This window comes from Heliangelus exortis, chromosome 6 (assembly GCF_036169615.1).
Source record: "Heliangelus exortis chromosome 6, bHelExo1.hap1, whole genome shotgun sequence".
NCBI classification, from domain to species: Eukaryota; Metazoa; Chordata; class Aves; order Apodiformes; family Trochilidae; genus Heliangelus; species Heliangelus exortis.
The window spans coordinates 12,577,029-12,601,088 of NC_092427.1; the positions used below are offsets into that span (position 1 = coordinate 12,577,029).

General features: G+C 39.3%; 1 protein-coding gene across 2 annotated transcripts in view; it reads right to left on the reverse strand.

Annotated features, from left to right (window-relative positions):
* Positions 1–2,823: 2,823 nt before the first annotated feature.
* The window catches only part of RALB (RAS like proto-oncogene B), a 45,553-nt gene continuing 24,316 nt past the window's right edge, over positions 2,824–24,060 (reverse strand). For both annotated transcript variants that reach the window (XM_071746741.1, XM_071746740.1), the window contains exons 2-5: positions 10,940–11,096; positions 9,665–9,873; positions 6,731–6,908; positions 2,824–4,685 (exon numbers count right to left, since the gene is read on the reverse strand). In XM_071746741.1, the coding sequence (XP_071602842.1) occupies positions 4,566–4,685; positions 6,731–6,908; positions 9,665–9,873; positions 10,940–11,053 (621 nt within the window). In that variant the 5' untranslated portion in view covers positions 11,054–11,096 and the 3' untranslated portion in view covers positions 2,824–4,565. The remainder of the gene's footprint in view (positions 4,686–6,730; positions 6,909–9,664; positions 9,874–10,939; positions 11,097–24,060) is intronic.

A 24,060-nucleotide genomic window follows, 5' to 3' on the forward strand; every position in this document is an offset into this window, starting at 1 on the left:
AACAATTCAAACTACACACACAGTTTAGTCCCAAAATATATGGAGATCATTTCAGAAAAACCAATTACGGGTTCCTCAGCCACCTCCTCCTCATCTCTCTTCCTGCAGTCTGTAATATAATTACATCACAGATTTGTTGAAAACAAAGGTTAGTTCCAGATGCTGAAAAATCAGCAGTTGCACGGTTCAAGAATTTGGAGAGTAAGGATACTTTTAGAATGTTGCAAAAATCAGTTAACAAACAAGTATTATATGTCTTTCATTTATTATCAATAGTAATACAAATCAGTTGTATTAGCATGATAATGAAGTGACCAGTTTTATAGACATTAAAAATGTTTGTGCAAGTTATGAGACAAAGCTCTGAAGCTATGCAAGAAAACCCCAAGAATTTACATTATATAGTATAGAATATATATAGTTTAAAGGCAGTTTTATTAAATCTTGCAATCACAATCACTTCCTCTACACTAAACCTCTTTCTTGGTGTTAGAGATAACACCTTCCCCTCCCAAGAGGAACACCTGCCATTCCCATGAAGTGTGGAGATTACAGTGAAAATCAGAGCTTTTTTTTTTTTTGTTCCTTTTCCTTATCAACTATAAAAATCAACAGGAGGTGAACATTGCAACATATGCTTATAGCAATTAAAGAAAGCTTCTGTCTACAAAAGCTCTGAGTTGAATTGATAAACAGTATCCTCTTTTGAGCAAGAATTGATAAACCTGTCAGCACCAATTACTGGGTTAACATTCTGGAAAGCCTTAACGAGAACTTGGTGAGGATTTTGTTAGATGCTTTTATTATTTATTCTTAGGTGTTATATTAGCCATACAGCTATCTGAAGTTCCAGCTGAATCCTAATAACATCATACAGAATTTAATGCCCAGTAGATGTATGCATACATCTCTCTCTGTTCACTAAGAACACTAAGAAAGTGTTCACTAAGAAATTACAGCAAAGGTGTATTGGTCTGTATGGAACACATAGAAGCCATCAAGTCATTGAATATGTGCTTCATGCTGTATCTGTACTCCCATCTGGAGATGCTAGTCTTGGGAAGGAGAGAAAAAAAAAAAAAAAAAAAAAAAGGAAAAAGAGGAGTCCCTCGCATTCCTGGGGTTCAACCTGTTTTGGAAGTGGAATTTCATATAATGACTTAGCCCCTGCTATAATGGGGACTTGTCTAATACATGGCTTGCTCAAACCAGAAAGAGCACTGGAGCACTTGCACACCTGCAGCTAAGCCACCTATGGAAGACTGCATACACCAGTGAAGAGCTCCCTGGCTAGGTTCAGCCATTATGCAAGAATAATATTTGAATGTTTAAGTGCAAGTGCATACTCCAGTCTTCCGTGACCTCCAGCTTCAAATATCCACTGCCTACAGCCATGCTCCAGAAGGATTTAAAAGCACATTATACTGATGAAGTCCGAGTCTTTAATTACTTAACATGCAAAGGCTGATGGAATTTATCAGCTTCAAAACAGCCTTCAGTGGCCTCAGCTACACAACAGGGCAAGCAGACAGCCACACGCTCCCTCTCTCTTGCCAAAGTCCTCCTTGTTTGATGTACCTGATCTGCAAGTACTCATTCTGATTAGAAGCTTCCTTTACTCTGCTTACTGAAAACCCTCAAGGCCAAAGGAAGCATTCTTCTGTTCTATTTTTTATTAACTCTGTTAAACACACATGATGTTAATGTCCATAGATACGGAGTGAAGCACACCTGGAAATCACTCAAGCACCCCCAAACTGTATTGTTTCTATTGAGAAAGACACCACACATCCAGGCACTTCCATATGAGGTGGAGGCAGCAGGATTCCAGTCCCGGGGAGCACTTTTATTGCCTTCCTAGTGCAAGTCAGAATTCTTGTTGCCCACTGTTATTAAGTGGCCAAGGTAGCTGCCTTGTTTATAATGTTTTCAGCTGTAACTGAAAGTTAAACTGAAGTTTGTCACGAGCGCAGCAGTGGAAGCTGAAAAGCTTCTGTATTTAGCCTGCAGTTACAGTCTTTCTAGAAAAGGTGACAAAAACACTGAAAATATGCAGTATCAAGCAATGAAACTGTAAACAACTTCTTCCAAGCAAGTCCACCTCAATGGTGGAGTTTTATCAATTGAATTAAAAAACAAACAAACAAAAAACCCTGAGTGAGAACATCACACAGACTGTAACAACACCAGTGGGAAATTCACTGTTCTGACTAGAAATTAATCTGTCCCATCAAATACGGTCAAGTACTTTAAAACTAAAGAGATCAGAGGTCAAAGCATGCAAAAGTGTCTCGAGCCAATGCAGCCAAGCTGCTCATTTTGAGCTCTGCCCTGTCCATTATTCATATGGCAAGGAAAGCTTACTCAGTTTTGTTAAGATCTGTTTTACAATCCACCTCATAGGGGCCTGACCTAGATAAGCTTGTGATGTGAACTCAACTGTTGTTTATCCTTTAGGTTAATTAAGGACTTAACCTTTAGGTCTCAGCTAAAACCAAACCTAAGTGAGCTGCCTTCCTTCAGAAGCAGACATTCATTTCTGGTATGCACAATGTGCACTCAAAAGCCATGGAAACTCAAGAGGAAACTTTATGTTATAGCTCCAAGTGTCCCATTAAGTGCTCAGGTTTTAGCTTTAGGTGACACAGCCCAAGTGACATGTTCTATAAGCCAGCAGACTCCCAGCCTTTCCTCCAAAACTGTATTGTCAACTTAGCTTTTTAATACCAATTATACTGTTAAAAGAGAAATATTTTCAGAATTGGTTAGCCAATCTTTCTGCACATACAACATCAACACAGAATGAATTTAACGTGACAAGAATGAAGATTACAGCACCTTTTATTTAGTAGTTTCTCCAATCCCATGAGTTGCCTGACAAGTTGAACTAGTTATGGAAGACAATGAGTTTGTGATAAGTCCCTGTGCAACCTCAGACCAACAGAAGTTCTGACATCTAACAAACCTTATTTATGAAGTTCAGAGGTGGAATGCACACCAGCAATCTAGTACATGTTAAAATTGTTTTTCAAGCTCAAATTAACAATACTAAGCACTGAACAGTATTCTCTATTCCTTCACCTCAAAAGGAAAGTTTGTTAGTTTAGTGCTGCAGTGTGCTTCGTTGCACAACCACATAGCACATTCTTTTAACCAAGTAACTGTGATTTAATTATCTGGTTAACAAGCAAGATTCAGTCATTACTTTAAGTCTCTCTACTCCTTCAAAACAGAAGACAGCCATAATTCACTGAGACACTTCATAACCCATAGATAGTTACTTTCCACAACAGTGGCAAAAATATTTTGTTTGGCAGCTGCACCCAAACTGCATCAGAATGCTCAGTTCAGTCATCTGACAACCTACTGAGTACTGACTTCCATTTCTAGGCAGGGTTTTTTTGATCAATACATGACCATCATTGCATATCTGGCAACAAAATTCAACTCACATCTCCATGTGCTAGCTTGCTGTGCATCAGAAACAGTACATATAAAATAAACAGTGAGCAACACACATGGCAACTGCTTAACTTCATTTGCTTTTTGACACCACAGAACTCACTAGCCAGATAATCATTGAGAGGTAGCATGTATGCTTCACCTATTATAAGACATGATTGTGTGATGTGACCCACCTTTACTCCAAAGTTTTCATCTGCACCAAGACAAGATCCAGATATTCCCACTTTTCCAAAATGTTTACAAGTGTTCCAATATAAACAAAACCAATGAAATCAGCACTTTGATTTTCACTATTCCAGTACAAGGGAGGGGGAAGATGATGGATGTAGAGTGTAACTGAGATGAAAGAAACCCAGGACAGATTAAGGAGATGGTGACATTATTCCTTTTGAAGAAAGGCTTAGTCATTTCCTCACCCCATCTAACTAATTTGAGGATGCAGGGAATGCATCTTGCCAGTATTTAATTAACAATTTTTGCATTGTTTAAATAAGTCTGAATTGAGTCCATAGGCTTGATTCATGAATGCTGTATTGACTAAACAGAACATGGCATTAAGTTTGGTTTTGGTTGACTCTTACTTGTCAGTTGCTATTTTCTGGGGAAGAAGTCAGCAAATTTCAGTGCAGGAAACACCAGTGACAACTAACAGAAGACTGAGACTCAAACCCTTTACCAGATGTCATCTAGCTTTTCTGCAGTTTGCAACATCAAGGAGGGCAGCAACAGTAGGGGGGAAAAAAAAAGGTTGAACCTGAACAGCTGTGCTTGTTAAGGCCAGTAGAGGTTCAAGAGAAACATACTCAGAAAAACACTAGAGTAAACTAGGAAGTTAATACAAAAGTACACTGTATAACCAAGCAGAAGGATTGCAGTTCTGAAACTGTTTCTAGGACTAGGCCCATTTCAGTTTAAGTTGGCATTGGTTTTATTGGATACCAGAAATGGTTTCAAAGTTCTGCTTTCACATTTTGAAGGCATGATATGCAAAGCAAAAGATAAGGGAGTCAATACAGACTTCCTTTCATGAATCCAGCCCTATATCCTTAGTGGTATCTCATCCATGCCACCTGGAGATAGATATTTAGAGTTCCCAAGCATCACAGTAAACAACATCTTTCTTTAAAGCTTTTCTTGTTCTTGCCACTTTTCTTGCCATTCTTGTCTTTGTTTTCTGACATTTTCTTTGCTCTGATTTCTCTCATTAAATCAAAGAATACCTAAGAGGAAAAAAAAAGAAAGATTAAACAAGATCTGCTACCAGAAAGCAGATAAAAGCTATTGTATTCAAGAGTAAATGAGGATTTATCACCACACTGTACTCAAAACAGCAGAAGTGAGTCTAGACAGATCCCAGTAACAGCCCCAATGTGAGAATTTTGTACCATGTCAAGCAGTAGCAAGCAGTAGGATAATCTTACCTGGCTATCAGATCATTCAACAGCCCCATTTTAAAAGCTTGTTAATGCATATCAGTCTTGCACAAAAGTAGCACTCAAGAGTTTAGGGGAACATTTATCTGTGCCTAACAAACATTTCCAGGGACATCGTTTAACTAGCAAAGCATTTCATCCAGTCCTTTCCAGGTAGTTACAAGCACACTCTGCTGCAAAATATTCTGCCTTGTTTTATAACTACAAAGTTATAACATTCAAGTGATAGTGTTAGGCACAGAAAATTCTCAGACCACATTATCACAAAGTCATTACTCTGATGTTTTCTCCAACATTTTAGATCGTTTCAGCCCTGTATGCCTGATGTCTAGGTACATTCCATTTAGATGCAACAGCTATTTTACTGTAGAGAGTTAAAAACTATTTTTAGCATTACAGAACAAGATCTCAGTGTCACTCTTAGAAAGTTAGGCTTTTTTTTAAATGGAGAACTACACAGGTCTTTTATACCTGAAAACAAAATCATGCTATGATCAAAGTAGTTTCTCACTAAAAATCTTTAAGTATTTTAATTTTGCTGTCAATGCACAATAACAATGGCTGAGAACTTGTCTTAACATATATAAAAGAATGATTGCATAGAGGATAACCACTATGTCACACACGAGCTAGCTAGAGAAGACCTATGAGTGCAAGTCTACATCACCATGCTATTACACTCTGGACACAGCTACATAACCCTTAATTCCAACTGATCAGAAAGTTACTCCAAGTATAAAACAGGCGAGGCATTTTCCAGTCACATGAGACAGTTCATATGCAAAAGCAAGTCTACATATTAATGTTTTACTACATAACTCAGTTTATGCATCTGACAGTCTCACTTTCCAGTAACAGTCCACAAATCAGAATTCTTCTTTACCCAATTTAAATTATGCTATGTCCTTTATAACAAAGAGGTCTTAATTCAAGAGTTTCATATACACTCTTTTAACCAAGAATGATAGAAATAGCATTCCTACAAGGTAATTTATGCACCAGTAGCATTTCCACTAGGTAAGTAATATAGACTAGAAAAACAGAAGTTACCTACAGGAACTTGGGAGTACAGCTAGCTGCAAGTGTTCTTAGTACAATTTGTAATCTTTAAACAAATGCAAATTACCAAGCCACACCTTCCAAATCCTTAGGAACACTAATTTCAGACCATCTTCTGTGGATTTGTTAAGTAAAAAGGCACCCTCTTCTTGAAGAGCCCCCACTACAAACACAATGAATGGGAAGGTTGAAACTGATTTTTGCCACCTGGGCAAACACTCCATTGTCCTAACTCCTCTCTTCTGGAACAACCCAGAATCACCATTGCTGTTAATGGAAGAAGCCAGCAGCATAAACATGCTGAGAGTGACTGTCCTAGACCAGAATGAGCAAGTTAAAACAGGACAGGGACACAGCAAGAAGAGCTCTTCTCAATCCTAAGTAGCCTTGACATAAAATTAAATTTTTAACATTAGCTACACTGTAGGTAGCTTTGCAGGCAAGGGGGAACAATTTATAAGTGCCTATAGCTTTCTATTTATTGCTGTTATAACAGGACAGAACCCATAAACATAATGCACCAAAAGCTATCAGAGCAGTTAGAAACAGTTAAAACAAGACAGCAACATTACCTTGTACCAGGACTCTGGCTTCACTAAGTTAGGGATTTCCTTAAGTATACACATTCCAGTAAGTTCATTCATTTTTTTCTTATAATCCAGGCTTTCAGAAGCCCAAATGTGGATTTGCTTTTGTCCCAGCAAGAGTCACTCACCTACTACAACAAGCAGTAACAATCTAATAGTTCATGTTACAGAAGTAACCTGTCTTACCTTATCTACATTCGCTCTGGTTTTGGCAGAGGTTTCTACATACTGCACACCCCACTCCTCTGCTTTACTTCTGGCCTCTTCTACAGGCACTTGTCTGCGCTCTTCCAAGTCAGATTTGTTTCCTACTACCAATAAAGGGATTTTATCCTCTTCAGCCTTCACACGCAGGATCTGCTCCCTAATGCATCAGGTATTCAAAATAAAAATATCTGTGTTACTGGTAGCAACAAAACACCCACCTTTATCAGGAGTATATCAAGTGGTCTGCACATTACTAGAGCTTACAACAGTACTTAACAGTACATATCCCAACATTTGATCACAAACTTTAAAATTATTCCCAGTTTAACACACTAATGCTATGGGCTTTACACTAATAAACCCTCACACTTCCAGAAAGGCACTTGAACCATTTAGTTCATACATTAGCTGTTCAGGCTCTAAGAAAGAATAACTGTAGGGAGGAAGAGCAACTTGCAATAGGAGTTCACATCTGAATGAGGACAAGAGTCCAACTGCCACATTTGCAAAGTTTCACCTTGGCATTTAATCACCATCTTCAATTTCCAGCATACATCCCACCTCAATATAGGTCTCAGCAACAGCAAGGCTTTGCTAAAGAGGCAGAGGTTGGGAACAGCAGAAGTAGGTTGCAGAGATGACTCTTAATGGTTCCTAAACTCTACATAAAGGAGTTAATAAATATTGCCGAACTAAAACGCCACCTTCCTCCTTTAAAGACTAAGAAAAGGTATGAACCATCAGCACTAACCTAGCCATTCTTTGTCATTCTGAAAGTACCTTTCTGCATGTGGGAGACAGAATGATGCTGCAGGTCAGACTCAGTGTCTGTGCTATTACTGGAGTAAAACATGGGTTGAAACCAGACTGACACATGCCGCTGTCCATCTAAGACTGTGGAAGAACTGCCCCAGTCTACAGTTATTTTTAGATTGGTTCATTTTGTAATGAACAAGAGCCAAACCAGGCACAAGCATGGTGCTACACCCCTCATCCTGCTGAGTGACCACTGTTTCAGAGGCTTTTAGCTTCCATCCACAAAACTGGATATACATAGAGAACATGAGAATCTAAAATAGTGTCAACACTGAAGAGGACATTCTGCTTTTGCATTCAACTGTACCATCACATATTTCCAGATTAGAGGCACTTAAACCACTGAATGCATAGCATCAGCAGGAGAGCTAGGGTCTAAAGACAAGTCCATAATTCATTCAGTATTCAACTTTTTCATCATTTAAGAATTCTGGAAGTTACAGGATCAATAATACCAATCTGTGGCTTAGCCTGTGATGCTGGTGACTCATACTACACATTCTCTCCCTCTTTGCTGGTTTCCAAGGAGCTGGTTCTTACATGTAAGTCTAATTAAATACTCCATTTAACTAATTTCAGTATTTTATTATTTCTGACCCACTGGAAAGAAGGAGATTCTCTACCGCAAAGATTTTAGATCTTTATTGCTCATTTTTAGCACTGCTTTTTCATTGTTTCATTGTGCCAGAATCTTGAACCAACACACAGTTAACCTAGTTACAGAAGTCTGACAAAAAACCCTACAAACTGCCAAGGAAAAAACACTTCTACTCCATTCCATCCAAAGCCTTGAGCTTTGGGTTTAACCTTACATTTCATTTCAGCAAAAAACAGGCTGGGTTCTCAAGTGTCCCATTCTCTTCCTGGTTTTTTTTTGAATGGTATCAGACTTTCCTCCATCCTATACTACGAATAGCCCAAGTACTCAGTTTTGTAGTCCTACAACAGTTTGGCTGTTCAGCTCCTTGAAGTGCTCTATCTAGTTAGAGCAAACTGATCAGAACAGCTCTACTTGTGTGCCTCCCCACTGCCAGCCTTTGAGTCTAACAAAGGTACAGAATTATTATGTGACAAAGGAATAGTATTTTTATACCTCTTAAAAGACTATACAGTCTCCTAGCATTGTTGGAACAGTGCAGTCTATTAAGAATCTTGATTCCTGAAGTGAGGAGAATTTTCCATAAATTTAAGAAAACCCTAGAAACAGGTGTCCACCTTAGCACCATCATTTGCATTACCAATTAGTACCCATTCCATTAACCTTGTACCACTGGAGCAAAGTGAACATAAGTCAGACTGATAAAGAGCTTTTATTCTGACCAACATAAGGAACTCCTAACACTTTCCCTATGTTTTGGCAAATTTTACTTCAAGTTGTACAGCTGTTCTAGGGAATCTCTGGATTACCTTCTAAACTGAGGCAACAGCTATTATCAAGTAAGAGAGTTAAAATACTTGCCCTGAAACATCTGGCTACATGAGTTTTGACATGAGAACAATGGCTTAAACCCCTTGTTTTTCTTTCACACTACACAGGAGTTTGTGCTCGGTCTGGTGTTGATTTTTACATTAGAAGTGCTAATCCTGAGAACAAAAATGTGTGCCTTTCTAGGAATACATCTGCCTACAATAGCACTGCTTGGCTGCCAACCCTTCCTTGGCACCAATCCACACCTGAGAGTAGAGGCTAATCCTTCCTTTCCTTAGAGCACCTGCTTCTAGCAGTAAGCAACAGAGTGGCTGAAACATGGCCAAAAGGCAGACTTAATTCCAGAAGTACTGCTCTAAGATAATTAAACTTCACATCCACAAAGACTAAAATTTGGCTTGAATATACATGTTTCAGGAGTCCAAAAATCTGTTACTTGCCTGAAGTTGCTGCTGGCGTAATGTACTCATAAGTTGAATGCACGAGTAGAGCCACAGGCTGGATACTGTGGTTTATGTTACCAGTTACTGAGAACCAAACAGTTGGGTTGTCACTTTTATTGATCAAATGGTAATGGACAGAGGGTAAAGAGATGCAGATTTTCAGAAGAGCTGGCATAGCAGCACAGGAACCAGATATTTCCCCTGCCTGGAAGAGAAACTACTTACCGAAACTCTGCTGTTGCTGTAAAGGACTCGTGCTCTGTTATTGAGAAGACCAGAAGGAATCCTTCCCCACTGCGGAAATAGTTATCTCTGATAGCTGCATAATCCTCCTGTCCTGCTGTGTCCAGAATGTCTATCTGAACTTCTTCACCATCCAAAACTACTTTCTTTCTGTAGCTGTCAGCCTTGGTAGGTTCATAGTCTTCTACAAACTGAAGAAAAGGAAGGGATTAGTGATTAGAATTACTGTCAAATAGTACCCGTATTTTTTCATATCCATTCGCTTTCATTTCAGTGCAATTTAAGTTCTCCCCAAACCTTTTCATTATTCAATCAACTACCAAGTTCCGCTTTTTTTACGTTTCCTTTAAAAAGCAAATTATTTAAACTCTTAACATATGAAAGAGCCAGCCTGCCTAGTCAAGTGAAACCGTTTTGTATGAAATGGTGTTCAGTAACTTCAGCACGATTTAAAGGACAAGATACAGTATAAGCTACAAGCAACCGGGTAACATGGTAACATTATCTATGTTTCTCTCCAGGAAAAAGAATTTCAGAATTTTAGGTACAGCTACCTGAAGTTCAACAGGTGTAGAAAACAGCATGCAGCTGCTGAATATGAAAACCTCCTCCATAATTACACAGGCACATACTTAATCCATTCAATATTGTTTAGAACCACAAAGCCACTGCCAGCTCAACTTGTAGTTCTGTGCTGACAGGGCACATGCAGCACAGGCTCCTTACATTTCCACCCTTCTTAAAGTACAACAAAAAGCTGTGCAATGAGCTTGATTAAGCTGAGCAGCCTTTACTAATGACTTTGTCACCTGTTCAGATATTCTTATCACTACAGTATGCAAGAACAGCCAAACAACTTCCACCACATACTCCTCTGGATTGTCTGATCTAGCTTCCTGCTACCAGTACAGAAGAATTCATGTTATGAGCATGTCTACATCACTCAGCTCAGAGTGAGCTAGAATGCTTACTTCTGGACATTAAAGGTTAGTTCCAACTGGTAACAGCCTCTGTACACTCAGTCAACCACATTACCATTCTGCATGTCATTTGGCAACTGCTCTGTCACTAATAAGCATAAGTTTTGTCACCCTTAGCCAAAGATGCAACCAGAGGGCACCCTTCCCAGATCACTACATTCTTCTCCTGCCAGTCAGGTCATCAGGTCTCTTGCTATTTAGTTCCCCCCATCCCACTAAAAAGTTCAGTAAGCTGTATACATTGGTGCTTTAGAGAAGCTGAACCAAAACTACTTACCTCATCATACATAAATTGAAGAGTGAGTGCAGATTTGCCCACACCTCCACTGCCAACCATAATAACTTTATGGAGGGCCAAGGAACTTTGACTCTTGCTCTTGCTGGCAGCCATTGTCTTGCTTGCAACAGATGAAGTGCCAGGCAACTAATCAGTTCTGCAGACAAAAAAAAGTTACTATCCATGACACAGTTGACATCATGATAGCATCTCACTAGCACAGAAAAACAAATGACAAACCCTGCCCAGCAAGCCTGAGGAATGGGCCATTTCAATGCATTGGCAAGCAAACCAAGCCACTGATGTCTAAAATATAAGAACAAGGTATTAGAATAAATAGAAGGTATTTGTTGCAACAGTGTCATTATTGAAAGTGCCCAAGTTCTCAAAACTATCTGAACAGGCTGTTATTTAGAAACCTATCCTAAGTGACTGCTATCTAAAGCAGTATCCAAAAGAAGAAATACTACACTTTCTCCAACAACATCAAACCAAGTGGTTTTCATTGTTTTTGTTAGAAGGTTTTACACCTTTCTAAAATATTTCTTTAATGTTGATACACCTTAGTTTCAACCTGGAAGCAAAGCTATACCTTAGATCTGTTGATAGGGAGAAAGGTAACTTTATCTCCTCTCTCCATAGGTTGATTAAAAAAAAAAAAAGCAGAGATACACAGTGAATTCTGGCAGGAACAAGTTGCAAAAGCTTCCAGCAGAAAGTGTTATGACATGGCATTAGCATTTATTTTATACTTTTCCTGCCTTTTGATGCTGCAAGTCTAATTTGATTTTGGAAAAAAATAAAACCCTGCTTTACTTCAAGAAATTCTCAGTCTTCTCTTGATGCTACAAAGCTATAAAAGAGTAAGTTCTGATAAAAAAGTAATAGTTAACAAGCCCTTGTGTCTCATGTAAACCAAGTAATTAAATGCTAAAGACATGTTAAAAAAAAACCAAAACACTGCCTTTTTTTAAGAGTAGTTGGACACAGCAATTGTGGCAAACACAGACATCAGGTCCCACGCTCTGAACAATACAGAGCAGCAGCTGTAAGAGCACATCAGGGACAAATGCTGAAATGACTAACAAAAAGAGACGTGTCACTGGTCAGGATTCCTACAGCAAGAAAAACAGAGATGTGAACCCCAGGCACGTGATGGCTATAAGGGAGATGCCAGAATAACAACACTTGTGTCCCCACAGCAGGACAAGAAGAGCCCCAGATGCTCAGACCCAAGCAGAGTGCTGTAAAGACAAGGGGAGGCCATTCAGGGAAGACTGCCATGGAAGTGGCTATACCAGCCTTGATGTACAGCAGAACTCATTATTCCAGAAGCAACAGGTCTACCTCAACTTTACATGGATAAGACTACTCCAGAAAGACACTGGAACTGCCACACCGTTAAGTTCTACTGGATGGAAATACAAGGCTACAGTAGAAGTCAGAGTGCTATATTGGAAAAACCTTCAGAATAACTACATGTTCTAAACAAAATTAAATAGGGACTAAGGGACTGTCAACCTACAAACACACAATAGGATTTATTTAGCCTGGAAAGAACCTTTGGATGTTGTTCGGCTCAAACACCTCCTTTAAACTGTACTGCCTGGAGTAAACTACTTTGTGCCCTGCATTTTGAGGTTGACAATTCCAGGACCAGTCTGGGAAACCTGCCCTGGAATACTTGGATTACAAAGATTTCCCCCCCCTATCATGACTATGTTCTGAAAAGCAACAAATCAAAGTTTTCATTGACTGCCTTCATACAAGAACAAACATGCCAACACAAGGGCCAAGAAGTGCCCTGAGGATACCATTTTCAAACATCTCAGCAGTTGTATTTTCCCATGCAGGGTATTTTACTCACAACTGTTTGCCACAGACATTTGGTACAGTAATGCAAATTAATAATCTTTAAATGTTCATTCTGAGATAAACCCTGTGAGTGAAGACAGATATTTTCATCTGGTAATATTCTATGTTACACAGCTGCTGCATCATCCAGGACACTCCTTAGTACAGAAGTGGGATGTGACAACTCCTACTTCTCAGAGACCACCCTGCTCAGCAAACACACATTTGTGTTGTGGACAGTGAATTCAACAATCATCCCAGAGATCCCAAACTAGAAGACTGGAAGCTTTGATTTTCAGTTCTTAGCCACAAGAGAGGTAAGAGGGGGAAAAGAACAGAGCTTTCATTGTGAACATAAGACACCCAAGGTATTAAGAGCTACAAATTGACTACAGAATGAAAGAGTTTGGAGAGTAAGTGTTACAGCAATAAAACAGCTTGCTCTCAAGTTGTAGAGAAGTTTATTTTGTCCTATTTCAAGAGCAGTCTAGCTCTGACTGCAGTAGATAAGCTGCTTTCTGGAGAAGCCAAGTGAGCCCCAGCAACTTTCAGTGTAATTGTGACTGGTTTTAACCTTTGAGTATTCCTTGAACAAGCAGCCTAAGGTTGTTTTAACAGATGTGTTACTTAACATAAACCTTTCAAGTCAAACATTTTTCTGGCAAGACAAACTTAGTGCTGCTGCCTGTTAAGGTGCCATAAGTTCACTGTGCTATGCAACTACAATAAACTGATTAATTACTAACATCCAAGAAAGAAGATATCAACTTTCTCCCTGTCAATACAGCTACCACATCTTTACCTGGTGATACTAAAGGAACATCTGCCATTTGGGTAAAATACTGACCAACTTCATCAAGTACAAGCTCATCATAGAGGTGAGCAAAGAGAGTATTTAAATCTTGCCTTCTCCATCCAACCTCAGCACTAGCCAGTAGAAAATGCAAGGTTATCCTTCATACACAGTTTTACCTGGCTTGTAACCAAAGTATAACATTAAAAAAAAAAACACCATCCAACAGCATACAAATTTATAGTTTGATTGCATATAAAGCTAGCCCAGCTCCTAATGCCAAAGCACTTGACTTTCCCTGCAGAGCTGTAACAAGTGCCCCTTGAATCTCAAGAGTATCAGCACTACATGAACCCTCTGAATATGGGAGTCTGATCACAACACAACTTCTACATTGTACACCCTCACTGAAAACCCAAAAGCTTCACACAAGTCATCTCTTTTGCAGAGGAAGCATGGCCCCCTCCAGCCCCAGAACAGCCAGGCGGTGAGTACAGAACATGCCAAGGCTGAAAACAGTGTGGCACGGATTGACACAGGTAGTACCAGTGCAGAAGTCCCAGTGTTTACAAGACAAGAGGCTAATACCACATCACTGGTTGAGAAAGGAAGGGAGATTTTCCCACAAGTACTCTCAAACAAGACAAGTTGTGTGAGGCAATTGTTCATTTACTTGCATTTCCATCTCTGCAGCCCAAGAAATAGTGTATACAACATGGTTCAAAGCTCACATCTAACAGTTTCTTTTCATTAAAACAAAATTCAGAGTTGGAAGCTCTCTCCCCAGCCTTCTCTGAGCAGGCAAGGATGAAGTTTCATCACATTCTGCAAAGTAAGCATCCCTGAGGCAGTCAAGACACTGGCATTAACTTATCTGTTCCTTAGAGGAAAGTAAGTCTTGGAAAAATCAGACAGCTCATTCAAAAATAGCAGTGTCTAGAAGAACCTGTAATGACCACAGCTGCTTTGAAAACACTATGCAATATCCTTCAGTTTAAGGTAATGTAAACTTAGGGCTAATAGTTTTAATACATCTGCTGAGGAGATCACTCTAAATAACTGTCCAGACATGTCACCTAATTGTGTGATAAGTATTTCCTCCTCTCCCATATTCTTCACTTGCTGAGAAGTAAACTGTACCCAAACAACAAGATTTACACCCCTCCTGTGACAGGAAGATAAGTGTTCCACTAGTCAGTGTTCCAATGGCAGTCACTCAGTCCATTAGATTTCAATCTGTCATTTTACCCTCGGGTTTTACAACATCATGTTGAAATTTGTGTGGTGTCATAAGCTTTAAAAACCCTTCTAAAAGACTTCTTTTGGCAGGGAGAAATGGGTGGCCAGGGGGTGCCTTCTGGTTACAGTCCATCCTGCTTCAAAATAAAATGCTAAACAGACCCCAGGCCAGAGCATAAAATTTTCCAGGCAGTCTTTCATCTTTAAGAAATTCGAAGTAATTACCTGCTTTGTCTGCTTTAAAAGATCACAATTAAGCCACTAACTTGATAACTCTGCATTACTATTTTTTAAATATATAATAGGTTACAAAGCCATACTCACAATAGGAGCTTTGTGGCAATAGTAAAAGATGTTCTTTAGACCAAGAAATGAAGGTTACACCAACAAACACATTGGCCACATGAAACACTGCAAGATCTACAAATCGAACCATTGTGGTTACTAAAAAGTTTTTTTGATTTCAACTTCTACAGATCTGTACTCGTCCACAGGACTAATCAAACCATACCACCCTTTAAGAAATCTAACTCTGAGCTCACAAACAATGTATTTCAGCCTTCCCTTGTCTTACCTGATTAGATTACAACCTCAGCAGATGCACTAAGGCCTCCTGCTGTAGAGAAATTTGCACAATGTTGTGCCATCCTTGACTGGTCCCTCAAAACTGAGCACTTGGAGGCATTTGTTTATAAACTGCTTCACAAACTCCAACCGTAAGCATCAGTTTGCTATTTCTCCATCCTCTCAGCCTAAACGTTGAGAATGTCATTAACAAACAGGACTGGTTTACCTAATGCCAAGATCAGAGACTTTTACTGAATAACTGCATGTACTTCAAACCTGACTGAACTTCTAGAACCTTCTCTACTTCACCTGCATTAAAGCCCCATAGTTGCATAGTCACTTAAAGAAAGGAAAAGGCACTTGTCACTTCATGAGAGGAACCCATTTTGCTACAGCCCACGCAAATAACATACAAGAAAGAAACATGAGGAAACTCACTAAGTCTATCTGTTTTCCAGTAAAGATTCTGTTAATACAATAAAAAATTCTAGACCCCTCCAAAGGCTTTAATTGGAATTGCTTATAGTTCTTCCAGTGCAGTTTGGGATTTATAACTGAAATAAAGCTCTAAGCTCAAAATTGCTGAGATTAGTCCTCGTTGTCTCACTGTGCAGCTGAGATCTTTGGACATTTCTTTACATTACTATCCTTCCACTGAAAGCAGCCATTCTTTGGATTTTAAAACAGGATTCAAGAAACCCTTAGCCCAATAGCTTGACAGAGGAGCTTTGTTAAACCCTTCAGATACACACTTTTAAAGGAAAATCCGGGCATTCAACCTATTAAAGACTTAGATATGATGTCATCAAAAGCAAGTACAGCAAGAAAAAGGGTTTGCAACAGTATTTTAGAGATCCTCATTTATCAGAATATTTAGAGTCTTTGAGGTGTTTGGTTCTGTGATATGCCTGCAAGAATGCAGCCATAGAAATTCCCTGGATCACAAAACTAATTAACAATCTCGCTGAGCTATGAACTGTGAGAGCTTCTCAGCTGTTCTGAGGTTATCCAGCAAATATTTAAGTACTGAAATTCCATTAGCTTTCAATGGACTGTAAAAGTTCCAATGGGTAATTCAACTACACACACACAAAAAAAGAAAAGCTCATTTGAGATTGAAGGGTATATTTAATGCTACTGAAAATTTTAGGATACGCATACTAAAAATAAAAACAGTACTCTATCTTCTTTTGCTGTGTCTCTATCTTACCTCTTGGCACACCTCCAATTATTGGTTTTCAAGCTAGACAGAGACTATGATGTGCTTGGCAGAAATTCCCAACTGGGATATGCTTATACCCTTCCGCATGTACTGCTGGGTGTTTCTACCTTCTCCATTATGGTTACAGATTTTTCTGGGCCGTGTTTAATCAGATCAGGGAACATTCAGCTTGAGATATCTCACAGAGCAGGTTGGCGCAGCAGTTTCACAGCCTCCATTTTTATCACCCAATGCTTCCATTACCATCCTCTCTCCCTCACCCCTGCCTGTTCAGGACCATCTCCTCCTGTAGGAGAGTCATTCAGCATGGCTACACTTACATGCCTCAATGCCAGTGCTGATGTCAGGGAAGAAAAAGTTTGTACAACCGAGGCCACAGAAGGTAGAATTTTAGCGGCCAAAAGGTTACTCATATTGTTGCAGAAATGGGAAGTTCCCTGCTCCTGTCCACACTATGCTCCTTGAGACATGCACTGGTGCAGCTGCAGTCTGGGCTGAGCACTAGAGCGAACCTCAAGCCTGAGATTTACTTTTGGAAATCAGGAATTTTCTGTCTCTGTCCAAGATCTATTAGTAGACTTGCAGTTGCAAAGATAAGGGCACAGGACAGGAACTTAGGAGTGCATTTGGAAAACTTAATACTTTCTAATATCAGGAGGAAAAGGAAGAATATAAGGCAAGGATCTACCTTACTTTGGAAGCATGGACTTACCACACAAAGACTACCAATATTTTTCTAACACATGAAATTATGTAGAATAAGATCACGATGAACAGGGGACTTCCAAAGACATTGCTACTTAATCTTTACCCTAGCAACCTACAAAGTTTAGCACATTGTTCTTTGCAACAGATATAGCTCAACTTAGACAACCTTTCAAGGCTACTTTCAGAGCTGGGTCAGCAGAGCAGTGATCTCCTGTAACTGTGAAATACCTGTATATACTCAGTATATTATTCCTCTACCATCCTTAACAAGCACAGTCCAACCTTGCTTATGAATTTTTAGAGATGCTTCATTATAGCTTAGAAAGCAAATCTGACAGCAGCAGACACTTCCTAGATAAAATTCTTAAATTAATGCCTTCTCACATCATTCAGAAGGGGGCCATTCTAGATTATTTGTAACAAAGAAATAGACAACATCTTGTATGTTAGCGTTAATTTCAAGGTTGCTTTGAATAATCTTGATGTCCAAGGAAAACTGGAATTAAATTCTATCCAAGTCTACAACAAGAGTGTATACTTTAATGCAATCCTTCAGGAAGGACTCAATCTGAGCATCCAAAGAGTAGTAGTTTAAAGCAACCCTTTAAACTGAAGTCATATCTCATGCTGAAGTGAAATACAGGCAAATGCATACATATCTCTGTTCCTAAGGGACTTAAATACGTGGAATTTTTTTTAGAATTCCCTTACAGGTGGAAAAAAATAGCTGAGTAACTCATTTCTGATCAGCAATTAAGTGAAGAATAGAAAGGTTTGCCCTTAAATAGTACTAAGAAACTGCAGCACCAAAAAGCCCAATCAATTATATCTATGTTTAACTAAATAAGGTTGCAAAGGTAATGATAAAAATTCATAGTCTCCACAGCCACATAACTGTATAAAGATATCATCCTTGCATGAGGCCATCACAGCAGGGTACTGTTCTCCAATCATGCAGTCACATAAAATAAAAGTATCCTTTTAAATTCACAGAAGTTGTACAGCAACTGGGGTCATGTTTAATAGATATCTTACCTGTTCTGGTTCTTAAAGGACTTGGACATTGCTTTTAACAGATGGTACACACCTTTCTTCTTAAAACTGCAATTCTGCCATGCTGTTAACATTATACCTGCCATGCTGTTAACATTATACCTGCCCTTCTGGATTCTAAGAGGAGCTTTATATCCTACTTGCTTCATTAGGTGCAGCTTTCTACCTCTATGTTATTTTAGCATCCTGTCACACAGGTATCTGTCCCAGGTCAACAGCAATGAACTAGGTAAGCACAAAATCTGCTGCTTCCCTTCCCTAATAGCAGTGCCACTTCCCTTTACCATAAGGGACAGCAAGTGTATCAAGCTCACCAGTACTACCCCTAAAGGGAATATGTAAAACCACCTAAACTGACTTCTCCTGAGAGATGGGGTACCTCAGAGAAGGTCCCAATACATCACACTCTAAATTCTTGCTTTGGAGGTCTAGTAGTTAGATAAAGGTAGTTACAAGTCATTCCAATACAATGAAAATTTCCTCATGCTTTCACAGATAGCTCCATAGCTCTAGAGAGTTTTTAGGGGGATGGGAGAGACCACCATCCTATTTTTAATATTACTTAGTGCAGAGCAACTAGCAGATTGTATGTAGCACCAAGCAGAATAAACACAAATTTCAATAAGATAGTGTTACCTGAAGTGAAGGTCATAAAACACTTATGTCATTTTAAGAGCTAAGAATATTTCTCGTGTCTGGAGATAACCAGTCAGACCATTCAAAGTACTTCCAGGAAGTTCTCAGGTCTAATAGCAATACCCAGGAGACATATTGCAGAATTACTATGGAAGAGAAAGACCTACCACACTGCTTTTTGCCTGGCCAGAACTTGCTAGAAACCTGATAGAAATCTTCCACAAGCACAAAGACTAAGTTAAAACCCTAAATCTGTACTACTATGCTCAGAGTTTGTCACTGTGACAGTAGCTTTCTAGTTGCCTAATTAGCATCCATTATGACACCATTTCACACACTAGTCAATTAGGCTCATACCAGAAAAATGCCACTTGGGCAACAGAGTTGTTCAACAGCCTCACTCCCATTGACTTGCAAAGCACATGTCAACTGTGCTTCCTTTGAAAGCTCACCCATGCAGGAGATGCTCATCTGCAATACACAGCACTCAGCTCCTCTACCAAGTCACTGCCAAGCCAAGGGCATGCTTAAAATGGTTAATCTAATACCAGTTTTTAATTGGATATCAGGGACTATAACAAATACAACAGACTAGTCAAACAGCTTGTGTAGTATCTTCAGTGGGGCTCACGAGTTCAAAATAACCCAAGATTCAAATACTGCATCAGTATAAAGTTACACTATGGTTTCAGTTACTTCAGTGGATAACCTGCAGCTGTAGAATCCACAAGGAAGTTGCCACTGACATTTACCTAGCAAATTCCAATAAATACCAATTGGGCCACAAGTATGCTACAGAGTTGTGCAGGATTTAATTCTTCAGCTCTCACAAAATGTTACCAGCAAAGTTTCTGCCCCTCATCTCTCCCCAGTTCTGTCACAGCTAGTACACTGGTCTTGCAAATAGAGCACAAGACACTGCAGACAGGCCATGACCTCCAACCACTTCTCCTCCAAAAGTCAAATTTTGCTAGGTCATGCTGTCTTTAGTTTCCCCAGTCAACTGGATACCTGGGATAAATTAGAAGTCTATTTAGTTTGGGTTAGGTACTACCAGCAAAAGGAACTGTCTGTCCACACAATCCTATTCCTTGCTCCTAAATTGGCATTAATGTCTCAGGTTCATGTGTCCATTCAGGGAAATCTAAGCTACTGTTGTGCTTCCATTTGATGGAGTTAGGCAAGTAATAACCCTCTATGCCGAGTTAACTCTTAACCATGGAGTCTGGGGAATCATCTCCCTGTGGCCTCTCCAAGTCCTTCCATTATTTTAACTGAAGGGTTCACCAATGCATGAGTCACTAAGCTGCTTCAATCAGGTACACCACACAAATGCCAAGCACTGAAATTTTGTATTTCAGATAATTACTAGTTATCCATAATTCAGTTGCTGTGTTAAAACACTTCTAAATAGATTTCTTCACTCCAGTTTCCCCAGTCAGGAAAAACAAAGACCATACCAAGGTAATGAGCACATACAAGAAGCTACTTTTCTATTGGACTAAGAGCAGATGTTTTAAGTAACAAAAAGGCAGGTAACGTTCCAGCCTACTGTGTTCACATACATTACCTCAAAGCCAAAAGCAATATTTCTACCTGTAAATGGAAACTGGATTATTACACCAGGACAGATGTCACATGCAATTTCAGTATCCCTACTGCAAGTATAAAGCTAGTAAAACTAAAAGGTTGTGAAGTTTCCCCTATGGAAGAAGCATCATCTTTGGTCTCCCTCATGCTCTGCCTATTTCTATAAAAGCATTTACAGCCAGACACATGTTCTTCAACTACTGAGCCTCTAAAGTGCTGTAGAGGAAAGAGTGGCACAACATGGCACACCTGCTGATAGCTCTGCTTTTGGGTAGTAACTTAACTCAGAACCCCTTGACTTCAACACAGAAATTGGGACATATTTAGTTCAGGACACTTCCCTTCAGTACCTAGCAAATGACAGGTCACATTAAAATACAGAACCAATCCAGAATACAAACTTTAAGTTTATCCTTGTGTGCCCTTTAAGACATATCCTCCCTTCACAGACCATGTCACCAGAATTAAAAACTACTACTCTGATACACAGCCAGCTCACTTCATAGCTCTCATGCCTTTCCTGGCAAAGCACAACAGGGTGCTTCTGTAAACTAATGCATGTCACACAGGGAACAAACAGCAGACTTTGGGAAGAGTCTGTGTGTAGCTGCAGAGACCACAACCTCCCTGGGACATCTCTCATGGTTAAAGCACTGCAGTGGATGGCTACAGGCTCTTAGAAGACAGACAGGCTGAGATGGCAAGGCAGGATTGCTGCCCCTCCCATGATAAAGGCAGGAATGTATGAAGTCCTACCTAGGCATGGATGAAAAACCAATTTATGGGTGAGGATTAGCACAGTCAACAGGATAGGCAGGACAAGACAGTCTCCAGAAGTGTCTTCCAACTTCAGAAACTCCACTATTCAGATCTGTGCCCCAGCAGTAGGGATGATACAAATCTTATTTGTGGGAAGTCTTCTGGAAGCGCAAGGACTATTTGACAACTTGTACAACTTAAACTACTGTAGCAGAAATAAAAAACTTAGAGCAAGCCCTTCTTGACTAACACTTAATTAGAAACCCTAACTAATACTTATTTACCAGAGTATAATAGAAGGCATGCTCAAATGATAGATACTATTAGAAGACTGTTATGAATACTTCAGGAAATTGAATTAAGACCACTATCTTCATCTGTTTGTAAAACCAATCAAGCAAAGAGGTACAGTAACATTACCAGACAGCCTACTTGAATTGCTTTCCTTCCATTATAGCTTCAAAACAGATTAAACCCATTAACACCTACTTCAAATTCAGTTTGCCTTAAGACAAATTTAAAAGTAAATTCTCAACAAGCTTGCAGCATTGTTAAAAAATTAAATGGCTTCCTAAAATGTGTTTTAAAAGTAAGAAAGTAGAATGAGAAATTGTACTGTTTCGAGCAAGTCTTCCTGTCCTTTGAAAGATGATTTCCTTAAGTTGCTTGGCTAGTCTGTTGTATGATATGGTAGATAAAAAGCAGAGGGCTGCCTTCAAAGGCAGTGAGACTTCTTGGTGACTACACTAAAGAAAATTTCTTACCTACACAAAGTGGGATCTCACAGTAAGCCAAGAACACTAAATAGCAGAAGAATACCATAATGGAAAGGAGTTCCTCACCTCCACAGCAGTTCAGTGGAAAGGCTGTATCAGAGATCAATACATACTTCAGAATTAGTTCATTCTAATCAGGAAGCAGCTTCCCCAGTGAGTGAAACAACTTATTTTCTGGAAAGCTGAGTCAACTTTATCTAAAAAACTTGACTCGTGTGGTGCCCAAGACAGTGCCCTGATGAGAAGGAGCAAACTAACCTTATAAGCCAACTCCTTTTAAAAAGCAAGGTAGTTCTGACAAACTTTTGAAGTGCTTTGTCACGTTTTCAATATAATCCTGTAACACAGTAGTTTATAAAAATCTTAAATCTTATCTGTAAGGTAGGATTTTTTTTAACCTGTGATTTAAGACCCTAGCTCACAAAAAATGCACTACCATCAATATTAAGACTAAATTAAACATTCTTTAACAAGGCCATCTACATGAACTAAGTCCCAGCTGTGGGCACAGTTAAATCTAGTTCTCTAGTACTCTTCTGAAGAAGGCTCTTCCTCACTAGAGGTGAAGATATACACAGAGCTAAACAAAGAAATCATAACACCTGCTTAACCCAGCAAGTTCTCAGCTTTCCAGTTCTTCACTTTGACTTCAGATTGAATTTAAGAAAAGCTTATTAAAAACTCCAGTTTCATTGCACTTCTAGTTGCCTGAAATATTTCATATTAATCACATCCACTGACAGCAACAGTAATTCACAAAGTAACAACTGACAGGATTAAAACTAACAAATGCTTATAATCCCAGGACCATTTTTTAAGTCTTTGACTTGTGATCCTGCAAAGACTCCTAGTCAGGAATGCATTTCTATTGAGTCACATTCCTGTAATTAACCATTATTATATTATTAGTAATTATTATTTATCCTTTATCAACCACTTCAGGAAGGATTAGGAAGGCCATGGGCTCAAGATGCCATAAAAAAGCAACTGCTTTAAGCAAGAACTTTGTCATTAGAAAGATTCAAATAGTTACCTACACAGGAGCCTAAATAGCACTCACATTACACAACCTCATGACTCTTATTTTGACAGGTCTTAAAAAAAAACACATTTCCACATCTCAAGCACAAGAGATAAAACAGATCCTCTACTATTACCATTAAAGCAGTATTTGGAAGAACATGAAGAGACAAAATGCAAGTTACTTAGATTTCTCTTGCTTACATGACAAGATTTCTTGATATTTCTAGGGCAGGCAGAGATGAAAGTTGTTTAGTCCTGTCTTACAGGCTAAAAGGAGCTATCAACAAAACTACTGGCAGCTCTTAACAACCACTTTTTAAATATCTGCTCCATAGTCTCTTATCAAGAGTCAGGTATGAATTGTCTCATAGAACAAAGCCACAAAATTGATTATTACCACTAGGAGAGTGAAGCAGCCATGTTTGCAGGCCTTGCCATGCCACACAAGAGTAACAAGCTTGACAGTGGTGCAGAACAGTTTCTAAAGACACGGATGCAGAGGGCAGAGGAGAAGAGAAAACCTAAAGAACTGAAGGCTTTTATCAGCAGAATAGTACTTCCAAGTCAAAACAGGAAGTTTGAGACTAAAGTCGCTGTCTAGTTTGGTTGATATTCAGGACCAACACTTTTCATAAGTCAATCAAGCAAAAGATAAAGTTATGCACGTGGAGTGTGAAAAGCACCAAGCAGGAGACTCATCTTTATCTACTTCTGTAGCCTCCCCATCCATGCCTTTCACCCAAACTTCCAGAGTTCACTACTCCCATCCCAAGTTGTTTTCTCCAGGCACAAGACACCTACTAACCTTAGGCTAACCTGTTTGCCTATCTTGATACAATTATGCACTTGCATTCCCGTGAGTACTTATTGCCTGCACAGCTGTCAGGAGAAACAGGCTCCT